The sequence below is a fragment of the Hirundo rustica genome, chromosome 2, assembly GCF_015227805.2.
Source record: "Hirundo rustica isolate bHirRus1 chromosome 2, bHirRus1.pri.v3, whole genome shotgun sequence".
NCBI classification, from domain to species: domain Eukaryota; kingdom Metazoa; phylum Chordata; class Aves; order Passeriformes; family Hirundinidae; genus Hirundo; species Hirundo rustica.
Window position 1 is genome coordinate 4,393,029 of NC_053451.1, and position 15,623 is coordinate 4,408,651.

Here is a 15,623-nt window from a genome sequence, read left to right on the forward strand (position 1 = left end):
TTAAACGCTTTGTGGTGACTCTTTATCCTTCCTGACATGCTTAGTCTACCAAAACTGAAAAAACCTCCACATGCTTTCCTGTGAAAAGTCAACATTATATTCTTATTTCCCTCATCTGCATCACTTGAACCAAATTGCATTTTCACCACTCGCATGAAGAAAAAAATACTTACCAAGTTGTTTACAGTATGAAAATTACTTCCAAATTTCCACTCAATTAACTTAATCAAAGAAGTGTTTTGCAAATCAAGTTTCTCTGTCAGTAGCAGCTCATGCCTAACAGTTCACATCTTTTTAACAATTCCCACTAATAAAGTTTAACAGCATATCTGCATATTCTGAAAGATACAAAATATTGATGGCTGAAGTCTATTTTTGCTACTCTATCTAGTTAGCAGCAGAAAATATGGTGATAAGGATATTCGCCAAAATGACAGAATTACAGCACAGTACTGATACCAATTTGCTGCCTTTTCCTGTATTGATTCTCTTACTCAAGCCAGAGAAAATAAGCTAACACAGTTGTAACACTCATTAAAAAGGAAAAAAAAAGAAAATCACACTTCTAGCACATTTCAGGAATAACAGCGATTATTGAGTCTTCTTGCTGGTACTTGCTGTTTTATAATTGCATTTGTATGTGTAGGGAAAAAATAATAATTAAAAGATCCTCTTCTACTCTGCTGTTACAAAAAAAAAAAAAAAAACAACAAACCAAAAAACCCCACAAACCCACAAACCAAAAAAAACCCCCAAAAAATACACCCCAAAAACTCAGCTAATTGTGAAAAATAAAAAAAGAAAACAAAACATCTCCCATAGTCCTCATTAGGTTTAAGTAGAGAAGTAGCACATAATGAAGGGAAAAAATTGTCCCATGAAAGCATAAAGCTTAAATTGCAGCACCTTTAAAAATATTACAATATTTTAATGTAAAACTTATATAATGAGCAACTATCCCATAGTAGGATATTAAAATAAACTCTACACAATAAATAACATTGAACATCCTTCATTTGCATGAAAAATTCTTCCTCTGCAAGTCACTCCATCAACACTCACTTGGAAATATATCCATCATCCACTTCACAGATTTTTCAGCAGAACTCCCAGTCCAAGAGAAACCCTATCTAGTGATACTGATCTGAACTTTGTCAGGCTGACACCAGTAACTGCAAGGAAGAGATGAAGTTTGGAAGCTATGGCTTATTTGGGGAGGTGAGCAAAAAGGGCCTTACCTATAGGCACAGGCAACACTCCAAACCACCACTATTTTCCCACCACAACCCTTCAGGAACGCAAAATACTGTTTTCTACTCAAATTCTCTTCCATCGTACCAACCACATCTTTTGTTTCTCCCACACATTTAATTTTTGAGCCTGTCCTCAGGCTTTATTTGTCAGCCTCTAAGAGGACACAGCTCAGAACATCTGTTCTACCCAACTACCAGCAGTTCCTCAAGAGAAAAGTGTGGGACAGTGCCACTACCTGATGGATGCCAGCTGGCACTACTGGGAGTCTTTCAGCTGCATTGCAACCGTTATTTCAGTACAAATTATTCTCCATCCACTTGCAGGCACACACAAGGCAATGTAATTTTACACTGCAATGAACTATTTTAATCAAGACTGGCACCCCAACAACATCACACAGAAACACAACTCAGTACATCACACAGAGCAAAAATGACAATATTTTTAAACTGAAGTGAGAGGAAAACAGATTCTCCAACTACAAGATTTCATGAGAATTACTGAATCCTATTGCTGGTCCTGACACTAATCTGTGATGAGACCATGTTCCCTTTGTGCCCAGCCATGTACCGTAAAATGGGATAATACCAATGTTGCAAAGGATTAGAACTCTAAGGTTTTAAAGCACTGTGAAGTTTTATTCCCATTTAAGTACGCTAGGAAGTGCATGGTATTATCTTTGTCACATAATAATTAATATCTGAAAACTGATATGCTGAAAAATAATAACTTGCCTCCTATTTGAAAATTAACAAGCAGCCAGAAACAAACCTACCTTTCTGCTGTAGGGATTACTAATTACCAGGTTGGTGTCATCTGAACCAGATAAGATATATTCTCCTGTATCATTCCAGCAAATTGTATTCACCTGCATGAATTAAAAAAAAAAAAGAAGTTTAGACTTACATTAATTCAATTTTCACCATATTATAACATCAATACTCATCCAACACTACAGAAATAGGAGTTAACATATTCAACTGAAACTATGTATTTTCTAAGCAGCTAGCATAAAAAAAAAAAAAGTGTTTTTAAAACAAATTGATAAGGGAATCACCTGCTTCACCTACGGCATCTCAATTACTCCCTCTGTTCCTCAAGAGTTCATCAGGTAAATTAAGCTTCCCACAGTAGCCACAATTTTACACACTCAGGTGCTTTATTTAATGTACCAAATCTACTCCACAGAGAGTTCTCTGAATTTGAACTGGAGGGCATCATAGTGCTCTCGTTATTGTATCTTCACCGTATCCAAATTCTGAGCATCCATTGCTTTGCACACTTTTCAGTGACCACACCTTCTCAGGGAAAAGCACTGCAGAATCCATCCCAGATCCCTTTTGAAAAGCATGAGTATGCTGGGAAAGAAGAATCCTACAGTGAGGTCCAGAATTGCATTGGGAGAGCTTTACAATACATTTCCTTATCAATTCTCCTTTTCACAAGACTGTGCTTAGTAACGTGTCAGTGAAACAAAGCTGTGAAAGCACTCAAAATCCAGGAAGCTCAAAAGGTATCCTCCAAGCAGCAGCTCATGCACAAGCACCAAAGACTGCATGCAGACCATTATTATTTCAAGTAAGCCTCTAAAATACCTTCAAGTGTCAAACTGCAGCCATCACCATTTTCTGCTGGCTAGAGTCTGTTGGCAGAACAGCTGCCTTAGTGTGATGTACCAGACTAGATACAGAATTGGTAAAAAACCCACTTTGTTCTAACTTATTTTCTTGTGCCTTTTTTTTTTTTTAATTCAAACATTTCACTCTGAGTACCACCCCCAAATTTTTATATTTTTTTTAAAATTTAAAATAAACACAGCCATTCCAGTTACTGTTTTAATGGCAAGTTTAGTTGGGGTTATTAGCAAAATCAGACTTAGCAGTTTTAGGCGGCTCACAGGGACACCACCACCTTGATATTCTCAGGTGGAGAAACTCGAGGAGAGATCTTGGTACTAAACAAACATGCCTATGGCAGGGTTAGCTCCGTGCTCAGCAGCAGTCAGATATTGCTAGGATTTATTAGGAAATGCACAGAACAGCAGGGTATACATCCATGCATGGCAATCCCACGTCTTCAACACTATGCGGTTTGGGTTCGCATCCCGCTCCAGTATTCTCCATTTCTATTACTGCCCATTTGGAAAGAGAAATTATGACAAGGAATTACTGGGGTGCTCACAGATATCTAACACTTTTTGTTGCAAGAAGCAAATGATTTGTACTGCTCTAGGGTAGGGAAACGATAGAAGCTTATGAGAACATGAATGATATAGAAAAAGTAAAAAATAATTTTCCATGGATCTTCACAGTACAGGAAATGGAAGGTCTTAAATGAAACAATCAGATGACACACAGCTTTTTAATAAAACTGGAAATCATTGTTGTGGAACACCCTAAAGACCAGAAGTGGAAGGCTATACATATTCATCATAGAGAAATGAAAAATGATCAGAAGCAAAGGTGCACAGCTTCCACCTCCCTCTGCCCGTTAAAGCACGATGTGTTCTCCAGAACACCCGTCAAATACTGTCTGCTTGCCCTCTCTCAACTTCCTTCAAAAACAAGTGCTGGCCACTTTCAGGGCCAAGTTATCAGGCTCCACTGAGCTTTGGTATGACCTTGCATGGCTGCTCTTATGGTTTTATAACTCTGGCTGTCAATCACCAAGAACCACAAATTCAACTAGCCCCCAGAACCATCTATCATTGAAATAACCTGCCCTGACAACAGCTGTACTCTAAAATGTTGTCAAACACTGCACAGCACTACAGCAAGGGTAAACACACAACCCAACAATGTTTATTTTCATCTACATTTCCTCTCAGGCAGAGAAATATTATTATCATTGCCCTAAAGAAACCAAAATACTAATGTAAAATTACAGGAATAGAAACAAGAACAAAACACTGAAAAAACCAAGGAAGCGACTGAAAAATTTAAAGTCATGATATGAGAAAGAAAAGTTAGCACAAAAAATTAAACAAATTGAGGCACTGGATGTGTACATTTATGTACAAACATAAAATGTGAATGACAGAGAAGCAGAGAAACATTGAAGATGCAAAGGGGAGACAAGATTATCTAAATTGCAGCATCCCAAGTCTACACAAGACATCAACAATTCTCCTCCAAAATTCCAATTTCATTGCAATGATTGCCTCAGTTGAGCAATTTCAATATACCCTACCCAGACCAAAGCTGGTTCAAAAAACAACCCTGAAGTAAGATGACATAACCTTTTGTGTACTAGAGGTCTGTAACTAAACTGGCTTTTTTATTCTGTACCCAATCACCTTCTCAGTATTGCTGACAACAAATACCTCAAAAAGTAACAAAGTCTTTCAGTGAAACAAGATGGGTTTGGGCTCTTTTTAGGGACTTTCCAGTCAATACACACAGTGTTCAGTACAACCTGCTGACCAACACCAAATAACCCAAATAAATTAGCGTATGGATCACTAAAACCAGATTCTCAAAAAAACAATTAAAAAACAGTTCCCCCTTCATTCCATGGTAGCGAACCCACTACTAAAATACAACGTAAAACAAGAACCGGTGAGAAAATTGGGTGTGTTTTGGTTTTTTTTTAAGGCTACATAGTGTACTACCTGCACTGCCACTCAGGACCCAACCAAAAGCATAATGTTAACAGTTACTATTCTGAGGGTTTGGAAACCTTGGGAAAGGGTGTTGGAGCCAGAAGAAAGCATACATCAAACAGAAAGGACAGACAATTCCTAATAAGGTAAGAAAAGTCAAAGGGTGTGTAATTAGCTTTTTCTATTCAGTACTCCACATTATTAATCGCATCTAATTTTATTTGTCACTCATCTAGCCTTGCAAGGAGTCAGCAGCACTTTTGATTCATTAGGCAATTAGTCAGATGTAAATTTACTATCTCTGTGTTTTCTTCCAAGACAATGCAGGAGGCAGTGCAGCCAATCCTTAAAAAACTGAAAAAGCAAACTCCTCACTTCCATGCAAAGTGACATCAGAACCAGCTCTTTTGTGAACAGAAGAGATTAACAGAATACAAAAATAGAAGAAAAGAAATAAAAATGGCTGTAAATATCCAGAATATCAGGAATATCCCCCAAGCAAAGAAGGGGGTGAAAAAGGCAGTGCTTTTCACCTGTGGAGTACAAGGTGAAAACCGTGTTTCTAACAAAACACAAACTCCCTGTCCTGGTTTAAGCCTGGCTTTGAGGACTACATCTGAAAAGGACTTGTTCATTCAAAAGTGCCATCCTGAAGGACATGAATGCCATGAAGGATGCTGGTTTGTTATTGAGCTAAACGCCTATACACAGAAATGAGAATTACTCCTTCAGGGGACACTCTTTATTTCAAAATGTAGTATTTACTTGTGTCAAATGCTTCATCCACATCCTGCATTTCAACCTTCCTCAGCTTTCATAGAACAAAAACAGGAAGAAAATAAGCCGTATTTTTATTGCAATTCAATTTGGTTTAGAGTTGCTTTATCCTCTGCTTTCCTCACACTTCATCACTGCTGGTCCAGATTACTTCTCTTTCGACACTTCTCCTTTGGACTTAATCACTTCATACAGAACAGCTCACCTAACTCTGGATATTTCCTCGTCTTCTTAAGCTCCCTTTACAGCTAGCACTGAAAATTGCAAGTTCTGGCATACAAATGATCTTACTGAATTTGGCCATGTGAATCCTGTTGAAAGAAGCAAATCCTGCCCTGGAAGGATGATAAGGCTACTGGCAGACATCAATAATTCTGTAGAATAAATTCAATTACTTCACACAGCACTGCTAGAAACTGTGTCTTCAAACCAAGGGGAAAAAAATGGGACTGTTTCAAAGAGAACTGTTCCCGAAACCTGAGGTGAATATACTCAGATTTTAAACAAAAAGGTGCTATGGTAATATTACTGTTACAAGAGTGTGGATATGTGAAGTAATTCATGGAATATTCCCTTCCTCACAGATATCCTGCCTGGGTATGATTATAACCGCAGTTACATGTCCCACAGGATCTCTCTTCCGTTTAACAGGTAGGAACCTGGACTTTACTTTTATCCTCAATTAGTAAAAAAATGTCTTGCCTTAAGTAAGTTGTCCACCGTGTCCAATTACACAGCATGCTTTATATAGAAAATACAAATCACAACTTATTCAACAGAACAATGAAAAAGTTCTTAAAAACACCAATCAACCAAAGAGAACCCCAAACCCCTGCCATCCAACCTTCATAAAAAAAACCCAACCACCCAAAAACCAAACCCAGAAACACCTTTTAGTAAGACAAGATGGCATTCACTCCCCACATTTGAAATGCATGCTGAGCCAGCAGTTGTGGGAAGAAAAGTAAAAAAAACTTGATGATAATAAGGAGTTTAATCAGTACAAGCATTGTAATTTCACTGATTTCTATCTCACAGATTTTTTTAAAACAAATAGTAAGAAATGATACTGAGTGGCTGTTAGCCTTAAAAAGATTATTCCTTGCAAAAGACCACACAGTAAATGAGGTAAGAACTCCCAACAGCCATTCCTTAAAGGTGGAGAGTTCTGAGCAAATTTAACTTCTAAAGACATTTTTTCGAATGGTAGTATTTCCATACTGTATTTAAACACTGTAGTATTTTCAACACCTGCAAATAATGCTGTAAGTTTACAATTAAAGCATTTTCCATCCACTAAAACAAGTAGGCCATATGTTAAAGCATACTTGCAAAGCTAATACAATCAAATCAAAATCAGTTTTCAAATACATATCCCTCAGGTAGATTCAAGCAACATCAAATCTGCAATTTCTACTACGTGAAACAGAGGCAGATAATTGAAAGAGAGATCAGTCACTCAAATTTTAACAAACAGTGAACAAATACTGTTGTCTTTTGTTCTGTTTTGATAGGAAAAAATTACTTTTTTTTATAAGGAAGTAAAGAAAAAATAAATAAAAAGCCCAAATCAATTTCAGGAAAAGAAACTTGAAAAATTTAGTCTTGAGTATTTGAGGAGATGAAAAATTACTTAGAGAAGAAAATCCTAAGTAAAGTATCACTGTTACATACTTGAATATAAAAATTAATATATACATATAAAATCATAGGATAGTTTGGGTTGGAAGAGACTTTACATCATCATTCTTGTAACATTTCTTGAAAAAAAATGAGAAATGTATGTATTTGTTTCATTACACCAACACTATCTGTATCAGAACATTAAACTTATAATGCAGTCAGCACAGGAAGAGTAACTCATATTTCATATAGAGAAATTCTAATCCTGGCCTTTCCCAGACTGTCCAGGCTCCCAAAAACACAGGCCCATCAAAATCATGCTTCTGATCTCAAGAAGGCTGGATGTTAACAGCACTTGTTCCCTAAAACTAGCACTGTGTTAGTTAACAATTCTATCACTCCTGAATTAAAATCCAAGCAACTCAAGCTAAAATAATCCTTACATTTGAACAGCTTTAGAAATACACATGTTGAGGTATGAAAGCTGCACTTTAATTTTCATTTTTTTATGGAATACTTTCATTTTTCAGATATCTTGTACAACATGAGTTTCTGCTCCATTCCTCAAAAGTAACATGGCAGCCTCTTTGTCCTGAACCTAGTTTAGGTAAAAGCTTTTATTTAAAAGGATACGTTTCAAAATATTTGGAACCCTTTCAAAAATTAATATTTAAATAAGCAATATTTCAAGTTAGGTTACTGCCTTTCAGGAAGGCTAATTTTTGTTTTCAATGACTATAAGTCAGCATATAGCACTTGACGATTTGCTTTCTGAAACTGGCAAATAAATCACTCAAAGCACTAATAAAGCTTTAAGTCAACACAGTATGACAACAACAACCAACAACAACAACAAACCCAGATTTCATTTCAGGGTTTAAGATGAGACCTAACTGAAAAGATAGGGACTTTTACCATGGCAACAAAACCCCAATTTAACAATTTTTAACAATCAAAAAAGCAACAAGTGACTTACACATCCATCATGCACATTCAAGGTTGCTTCAAGTTTTAATCTTTGGATAAATTCTCTTCTTCCTGTGAAGGAAAATACCAATTACACAACTTTTAAAAACTGAAGTAGTTAAGAGCCTGCTAATGACCATTCTCAGGTAAAAACCTAAACAGTAAAGAACCAGAATATAAATTTACATCTTGAAACAATTCATATGCTTCTCATTTTACAAATCCTAAGACAAGCATGACATTTTCTGGTTCTTCCACCACCTTTAATAAGAGTGCAGAAATGGCAAAATGAACGTTTCGCAGGTTCACAGGCTGATGCTTCCTCTAACACTAATAGCAAGAGAAGAGAAATTAATCCGGTGGTTATTTGGTTCACTTGGCTGAGAGGGAGCAAGTATAACATAGTTCAAGCAGTACAACAGAAAGGATTGGGAAATTGACATTTACGACCAGTAACATTCCATTTCATTAAAATTATATGAAAGAGAGAGATGAAGGATAAAGATGAAATCTATAAATGTATATGAAGACAAAGCCGCAGTAACTTTCATGTCCTTATACCCTATATACAAACTGATTTACCACTGCACTTAAAAACACTGCTGTACTAAACACATGAAGAGGCAAAACCAAAGTATATTGACAAAAGTGAGGTCTTTTCCTGAACCAGATCTTTAAAGACAGGGCTCTGACTCTCAGGTTATACTGAACCTAATATTCCCCAGAAAGCACTTTCAGAAAAGAAAAATACTGATAAACCAAATATTTTTAACTTCAACCCCAAAAGCTCTTAAACTCAAGGACCATTACTCCTTTTTTTTTTATTCTGTGTTAGTACATTTCTCAGAACAAAATTCCAGGTAAGAGTATCAGACTATATATACCATGCTGCACTCTTTCCAAATAGGTAACTCTGAAATTCACTCAAAATCAACCTTAAAAACCCAGAACGAGGAAACGAACAGCAACAGAATCCACATCTCAAAAATCCTAAATTTCTGAACTTCCTTTGGTTCAGCTCAAGTCAGAACCATGTCAGAGCTCAGTGTAGCAAATATTTGGAAAAGTAGTTTCTCCTCTCTCCACTTGCTTCCTCTGAATGCTTTTTATTTCTCCCATATACTCCCCAGCCCTGAAAAAGAACACCTGATATCCACAGCTGGTCCCGCACAAGCACCTGCCAGGAAGCAGGCACCGAGCATCCCTGCCCCACACCCTCCTCAAAGGCCAGGACACCCTTCCAGCAGCACCTACACCTGCACCTGCACCCCATCCAATGTTCATACATCAAAAGGTCTGCGTTAGATACCTCAGTTTTGCTGGAATTAGAAGCCACCTCCAAAATTCAAAATTGCTCATAACACAGCTTAAGTACCCCATCAGATGAAGATCATACTTAGGCAAAATATTTTTTTCTGTTTCAAGAGGAGATACTTAGTGCTTGCACTTAAAGCACGCCCGAGCCAGCTTTAAAAAGATAAAAGCCAGACTCCTCTCATGCTCCATTTTATAAACATTGAAGTTGTGACATCTCAGGTGCTACAGTTTCTGTTAACCAGGAATAACCATAATTAGAGAAAGATTAAAATAATGACATCTTATGCACCATGTTCTACTAGCAAGAATGTATGTATATTCTTCAGTTAGGAATACACATTACCTAGTTCTCTATGCTTTCTTTACCACTTCTCCTTACACAGTTTTCCCCTCCTCCAGGAACAGACTTTGACCAAGGATTTTTACTGGTTGGTTTATTGTACCTTTCAGTGAAATCCTTTTTTTTTTTTTTTTCAAATCAAATGTATTTTGTGTTTTCAATGAAGATTCCTACTTTCAGGTTAATTTGATCTCTTCAATTGCTTGTAAGTAAACGTGAATGCTGAGGTGAGAAATATCACCTGCTGCATGCTTGGGTATCACTTTGCACAACAGAAACTTTAAAATTTGCTTCTGGGGTGCTCCTGTAATGCAAAGTACAAAGCAGTTAGACACGACCTCCAGTAGCATAACTTCATTAAGAATTGTATACTCCACAGGTCAACACAAAAATATAGCATTTGCCAGACACATCACACTTTCACTGAAGAACAGAAAAATCTGATAGCAGTGGATGATTGCTGGGCATTGCACCATGTGCATAAAACACACCTGGAATGAGGTGATGTCTGCAGGTGCTCTGTACACACACAAAGATGATTCAAACTAATTTTTAAAAACAAAGAGAGCAACATATTTTTCTCCTTCCTGTATGCTCTAGTTTTAATCCAAAACACTTAAACCAGCAAGTAAGAAACAGTAACTGTGTTCTAATCACATTTTCAGTTTCAGTTTTAATTTCCTTACAGAAATCTGTTGACAAAGTAAGATATGAACAACTTGTTTGTTGTTAGATGAGGAATTTTTGGTCTTAATAAGAACACAGCATCCATACAAGTTTCAGCCCCCCGGCTCCCCTTTCAGCTACGATGATGGATGAAACCCAAGCTTTTAACAAAACCCCAAAAGTATTTTTCTCTTACAATACCAGCATCAAGACCTCTGTCATCTTTGGATTTTTCCCACCCCAATACTAAGTACAGGCTCTCAAGCCAGAAACTCTCTCTTTTTCCCCTTAACTATGTAGTACCCCTAGAAAGTCAATCATTTAATTCTGTGGGGGTGCTTCAATACATTGTTTCCTGTGTTCAAATAAGGCCCAGGACACGTATCGAGTGATCAAACTGTTATCACCAAGATTCTCTCACTGGACAGTGGAACACACACGGGGCGTGTTTCAAAACTGCTAAGGTGAATTTATCAACAAGAACATCTTAAAGCAAAACAAAAAAAGGCCCTGTTAAATTTCAAATGTCTGTGATGTGTGACACTTCACTTCCCTGTGAAGTGTTTACATAGCTGAAATTTGGAAAGCTGTCAAGCTAATGCTCCACCCCCCCCGTTTTCACAAGTTATGCTCCAAGCGAAGCCTCAAGGTTCAGCGCCACTCTCAATAAAATGATCAATAACACTTTCAGGTTTTAGCCATCCACCCATTCTCACCAAACATTATGCACTACTGAAGCCTCCAGGTACAGTGAAACTCTCAGCGCAGTGATCAATATTTTTTTTCGTTTATATTAAGCTGGAGACTAAGGGACTATTCTGTGTATGAAAGAAGCCCCACCTTGAGTCGTTTATAATACGAATTTAAGTACGGGAAAGCCGGTGAAAAAGAAGATGCAGCTGTTTCTTTGTAACTTTATTTCTTCAAAACATCCACCGTGCACAAGGTCAAACCAAATGCTGCCTTGCAACTCCCACCTGGAGAACTACCCAACCTGGTAATTCACAGAGCTCTAATCTCACTTCAGGGAGCAATACCAAAATACAACAGCATCGCCTGTACTCCCCACTCACAGCCCTTATGACACCATTTAGGTCACAAACCTCAGTTTAGGAATTTCTGATCAGGTGCCTTCTACGTGCCTGTTTTGGCAAAGGGACACATACCTTTATTTTGTAAGCAACTTAGTCAAAGCTGCTTCTGAACTGATGACAGCAGACAAGTCAAACGCTTCGAGCGGGTAAAACCTTCATAAATTTAAAACTGTGCTCCAGAACTTCCCACTGAAGAAGTACAGATCACTTCACGATGACAGTTTAGCTTTAAAGCACACCCGAGCTCCACAGAAATTTAACTAAACTTCCATCTAAAGCAGCACCAACACAGTGTAAGACGTTAAAAGACAGCCTTTATTCAGTAATAGACCCCATTTATCAAATGAACACTCATTTATATCAAGCTGGCTGTTTGCAAGGCCAAGTCCCCCAGCGCTGGCTCGCTGTGACATTTGGAATGCCCTAGTTTAAAGCTGAAATGGAGCCAGCATCTGTTCCCAATGCAGAGCACATGTTATCCTGCACTCTGAGTGCATTTCAAAACTTCTCCTGGTTTTCCAGGGTAGAGTTTAGGCATCTTGGCTTCCTTTGTATATAGCCTATTCTGCTGGATGAACTACATCAAACTCTGCATCATGGTATAACTTTTGATCCACATCTCAACACACTTTTTCCAGCAACTAGAATTCCCCAAGTACCATACCATAAACAGGACTACACACAAAATGCACTGAATTAACTTTCATCAAGTAAGTTAAAATTCTTGAAGATTAATTAAAACCTTAAAAACCATTTGTTAGCTATGTAGGCCAACACTGGCCCCATTTTATACTCACTGAAACTGTGACACAGGAAACTCAAGCAATTTATCAAAGGAAAGAGTGAACCAGCAGTCCTGCCAGAAACCAAATCCATGGGTGTGACCTCCAGTCCTTTGAACAGGGCGCTGTGTTATATTTCTTCACTCTTCTGCACTACTGTAAAGATGCCAAAAATCGTAACTCTTGGTTCTGTCAATGTTTGAAAGACTACCTTGCAAAAGACTACACTCAACTGCATCATTATGGTTTAAGTTCAAAGCAGATAACTCAAATTATTCTGTCCTTAATGATACATCATGAAGCCTGAAAGCATGAACACTACAAAGAAAACACAAAGTATTTTTACTGTCTACAAAGAGACTTCTTTGCCATTTTAGTATGTTAGATCTTTGCTACTAACCAGCCAGCATCAAACAACTTGGTGCTAATCAAGCCTGTACTCAAACCCTAAGACAGGCTTCAGTAATGAGCTTTAGGTATTAAGAAACACAAATTTCAGATATTGTAACACCATAGAAGACAGAAACTACAGACGACAGGACACTATGCCCTCAATTATAAATCAGCAAGCCTGTAATATCTCATGGTGAGTATATTAATACAAAATCTGATCTCAGGAAAACAAAAAAAAAAACCACAAGAAATCTGCTCAAGTTTCAAAAAAAAAGTAGTTCAGCAACGTTATACATTTTAGGGTAATAAATAAGCATTTTGGAAAATAATTCTGTTTAGGTTTGCTTCTATAGAATCTGCAAAAATAGGTTACTGAAGGTAAGAGTAGAGATATGTTTGCATTACTAGCAATGGCTGTAACTAACTTTGAAACATGAGCCTCCACTGGGCTCCATAACTGGTAATGTTGCAAGCATTTGGGCTTTAAACCAATGCCTTTAATTTCTGTTTGATATTTACCATGGGTTATGCCTGAAAGATCACATAAAATCCAGCTGCATTAATGTAAAGCGTTTAAGGTGTTCTCAGTCACAAAAATATGGGATGAAGTACAAGTACCTTTCTCAGAGGAGGCACTTCATCTGCGCTGTGCTGACTGGTGCTAAGTGGATTTCATTCACAAGTACACCACATTCTGACAGATATCTTTACGCTTCCCCTACTTAAGTCTTCTGTATTGTTCTTGCCACAGACTGCAAGTGAGGTTTTGTGACAGGAGGAAAAAAGTGCCAGTTTTCAGCAATTTTGGTATTTATTCAATCCTCTAAAGTAGTCGTGCTGGGGTGACTTTATGAAGCTGAATTGTATCCCCATGCATCTGTTTCACCCAGAAATAAATTTTGCACCTTCAAAACTGGATCTGAGAGTGACGTGGGGGAGAAGGAGAAGCAGTGAAATGTCTGAGGGGGCTGTTTTCAAAAACAGAGATAAGAGCTTCAGCTTTCTCTCTCGCACAGTGTTGCCTGCAGCATGGACAGCAGGAGAGAGCTCTCCTTTGCTTTTAGCTAGGTTTTTTGCTAGCTGAGGCAGAGTCTGTGGCTTTTCTTTTTCTTGGAACTGATCAGCCCTGCTCTGGACCGAGAACCCAGAAAAACACGGTGAGCTCACACCTGCTGCCCACTGGGGCCCAGGACAGCATTTTCCAGTGCAGGAGGGACTGATAAGAGACTGAGCAAGCCGAGCTACGCCCCACAAAAAACACTCTCTCTCTGAATTTGCCATCTCTTCAGAACAACAAAAGGTTCCACTGCTTAACATTATTCATTGTTTTCATGATTGTGAGTACTTTGCTTATTAAATAAACATTTTTTCAACTTTTCTTGAAAGACTTTTTGCTTCCCGAACCTTAAATTTGCTTTTTAGAAAGAGCACTTCAGAAATTTCCTCCTGAAATTTGCCCTAAACCAAGACAGTAATCCAAAGATCAAATACAAACTACTCACTGACACAAAAGGCACTTGAAATTTTTATATTACGCCGCAAATATTTCTGATTTCTATAGAGCAGAGGGCAAAATTCACGTGACAAAACTAAGAGAAGCTCTATCTATGTAAAAGATAACACATACCACCTCACTCCTCTCAACAGAAAACTATCTGACATAGCTTAAGTGATTAACTGGATGTAGGATTAACTACATGCAAAAGCTTTTGCTGTTTTCTCCACCAGCATTAAAAGAGGACTCCCAAATAAACACCTTGAAATTCTAAAACAGATACCAGCGCAAAAACAATAGTTACTAGATCAAGAAAAATAGAGTTGTGCTCTGCTTCCCCCTCCAAAGTCAAAGGAGGTTTCTAGTAACTGAAGGCAGAATGAAATATTCTGCAGATTGTTGCACGTTGGAGTAAACAGCACTACTGTCGGATTCAGTATGTCTTTAGAAATGCTTTCCTTTGACTTTGAAAAGGCTTCATCTGAAACTGCTATGTGGACAGCAATGTTGAATATTCTCTTGTAAAAACGGCATCAACGTAATAACCCAGCCAATGTTTAACAACACTCGGGGAAATCCTCATCAGGCACTCTGCTTTATGCTCTCAGGTGCTACTGATCTCCGTGACACCCAAGGTTAGTCAGGAGCTCCGCCTTCCAGCAAGAAAAGACGGGATCTACGAAGCTGAAATGCGGTGTTGCTGCACCCCAGAGCAGAAGTTAAAACTGCTTGTAGCAGAACCAGGGGCCCTCACCTCCAAGCACTGAGGCAAAATGAACACTGGAGCATGCAGCATCACTAGAAGGGAAGAAAAAGTGCTTTTAAGAGAGCACTCCTAGCAGGAATGTCCTCTTCCCTGCTGAGGAGGTGTGTGACCCCGCTGCTGCTAGTCCTGCCATCACCTTCCAGTGCCTGCCACAGGCTGCTGCTTCTCCCACTCTGCCAGCAGGACTAATCCCAGGAATTCCAGACAAAGGCTCCGGGCTAAATCAAAGCCTACTATTTAAAGTTGTCTAAGCTAACTCAATACTCATTTTTAAACAGATTAAGAAGTGATTATACAGAAGCTTACCAGCATATCTATAGACATGTCTTCCAGCAAAAAAACCCCAGGGCCTGCCTTTCCCACCAGTGAAATTGAGAACTTGGACAGTGTGGAACTGAATTAAGGCATTTAATATTCTGCACACCTGCCTAATTTAACATACCATTTACTCCTGGGCAGCATAGGAATTGTACACTGCTGGGTTTGTTTGGGGGAACTTGGGAAATAGATATATAGATAACACAACAGATATGGGGCATAACCCCGTAA

The 15,623-nt window shown here is 38.2% G+C and overlaps 1 protein-coding gene across 7 annotated transcripts in view; it reads right to left on the reverse strand.

Moving 5' to 3' along the window:
* The window catches only part of DCAF6 (DDB1 and CUL4 associated factor 6), a 75,224-nt gene that overhangs the window by 51,002 nt on the left and 8,599 nt on the right, over positions 1-15,623 (reverse strand). For 6 of the 7 annotated variants that reach the window (XM_040057044.2, XM_040057043.2, XM_040057042.2 and 3 more), the window contains exons 2-3: positions 8,232-8,293; positions 2,030-2,122 (exon numbers count right to left, since the gene is read on the reverse strand). In XM_040057044.2, the coding sequence (XP_039912978.1) occupies positions 2,030-2,122; positions 8,232-8,293 (155 nt within the window). The remainder of the gene's footprint in view (positions 1-2,029; positions 2,123-8,231; positions 8,294-15,623) is intronic. The other variant, XM_040057045.2, reaches the window with a different exon arrangement.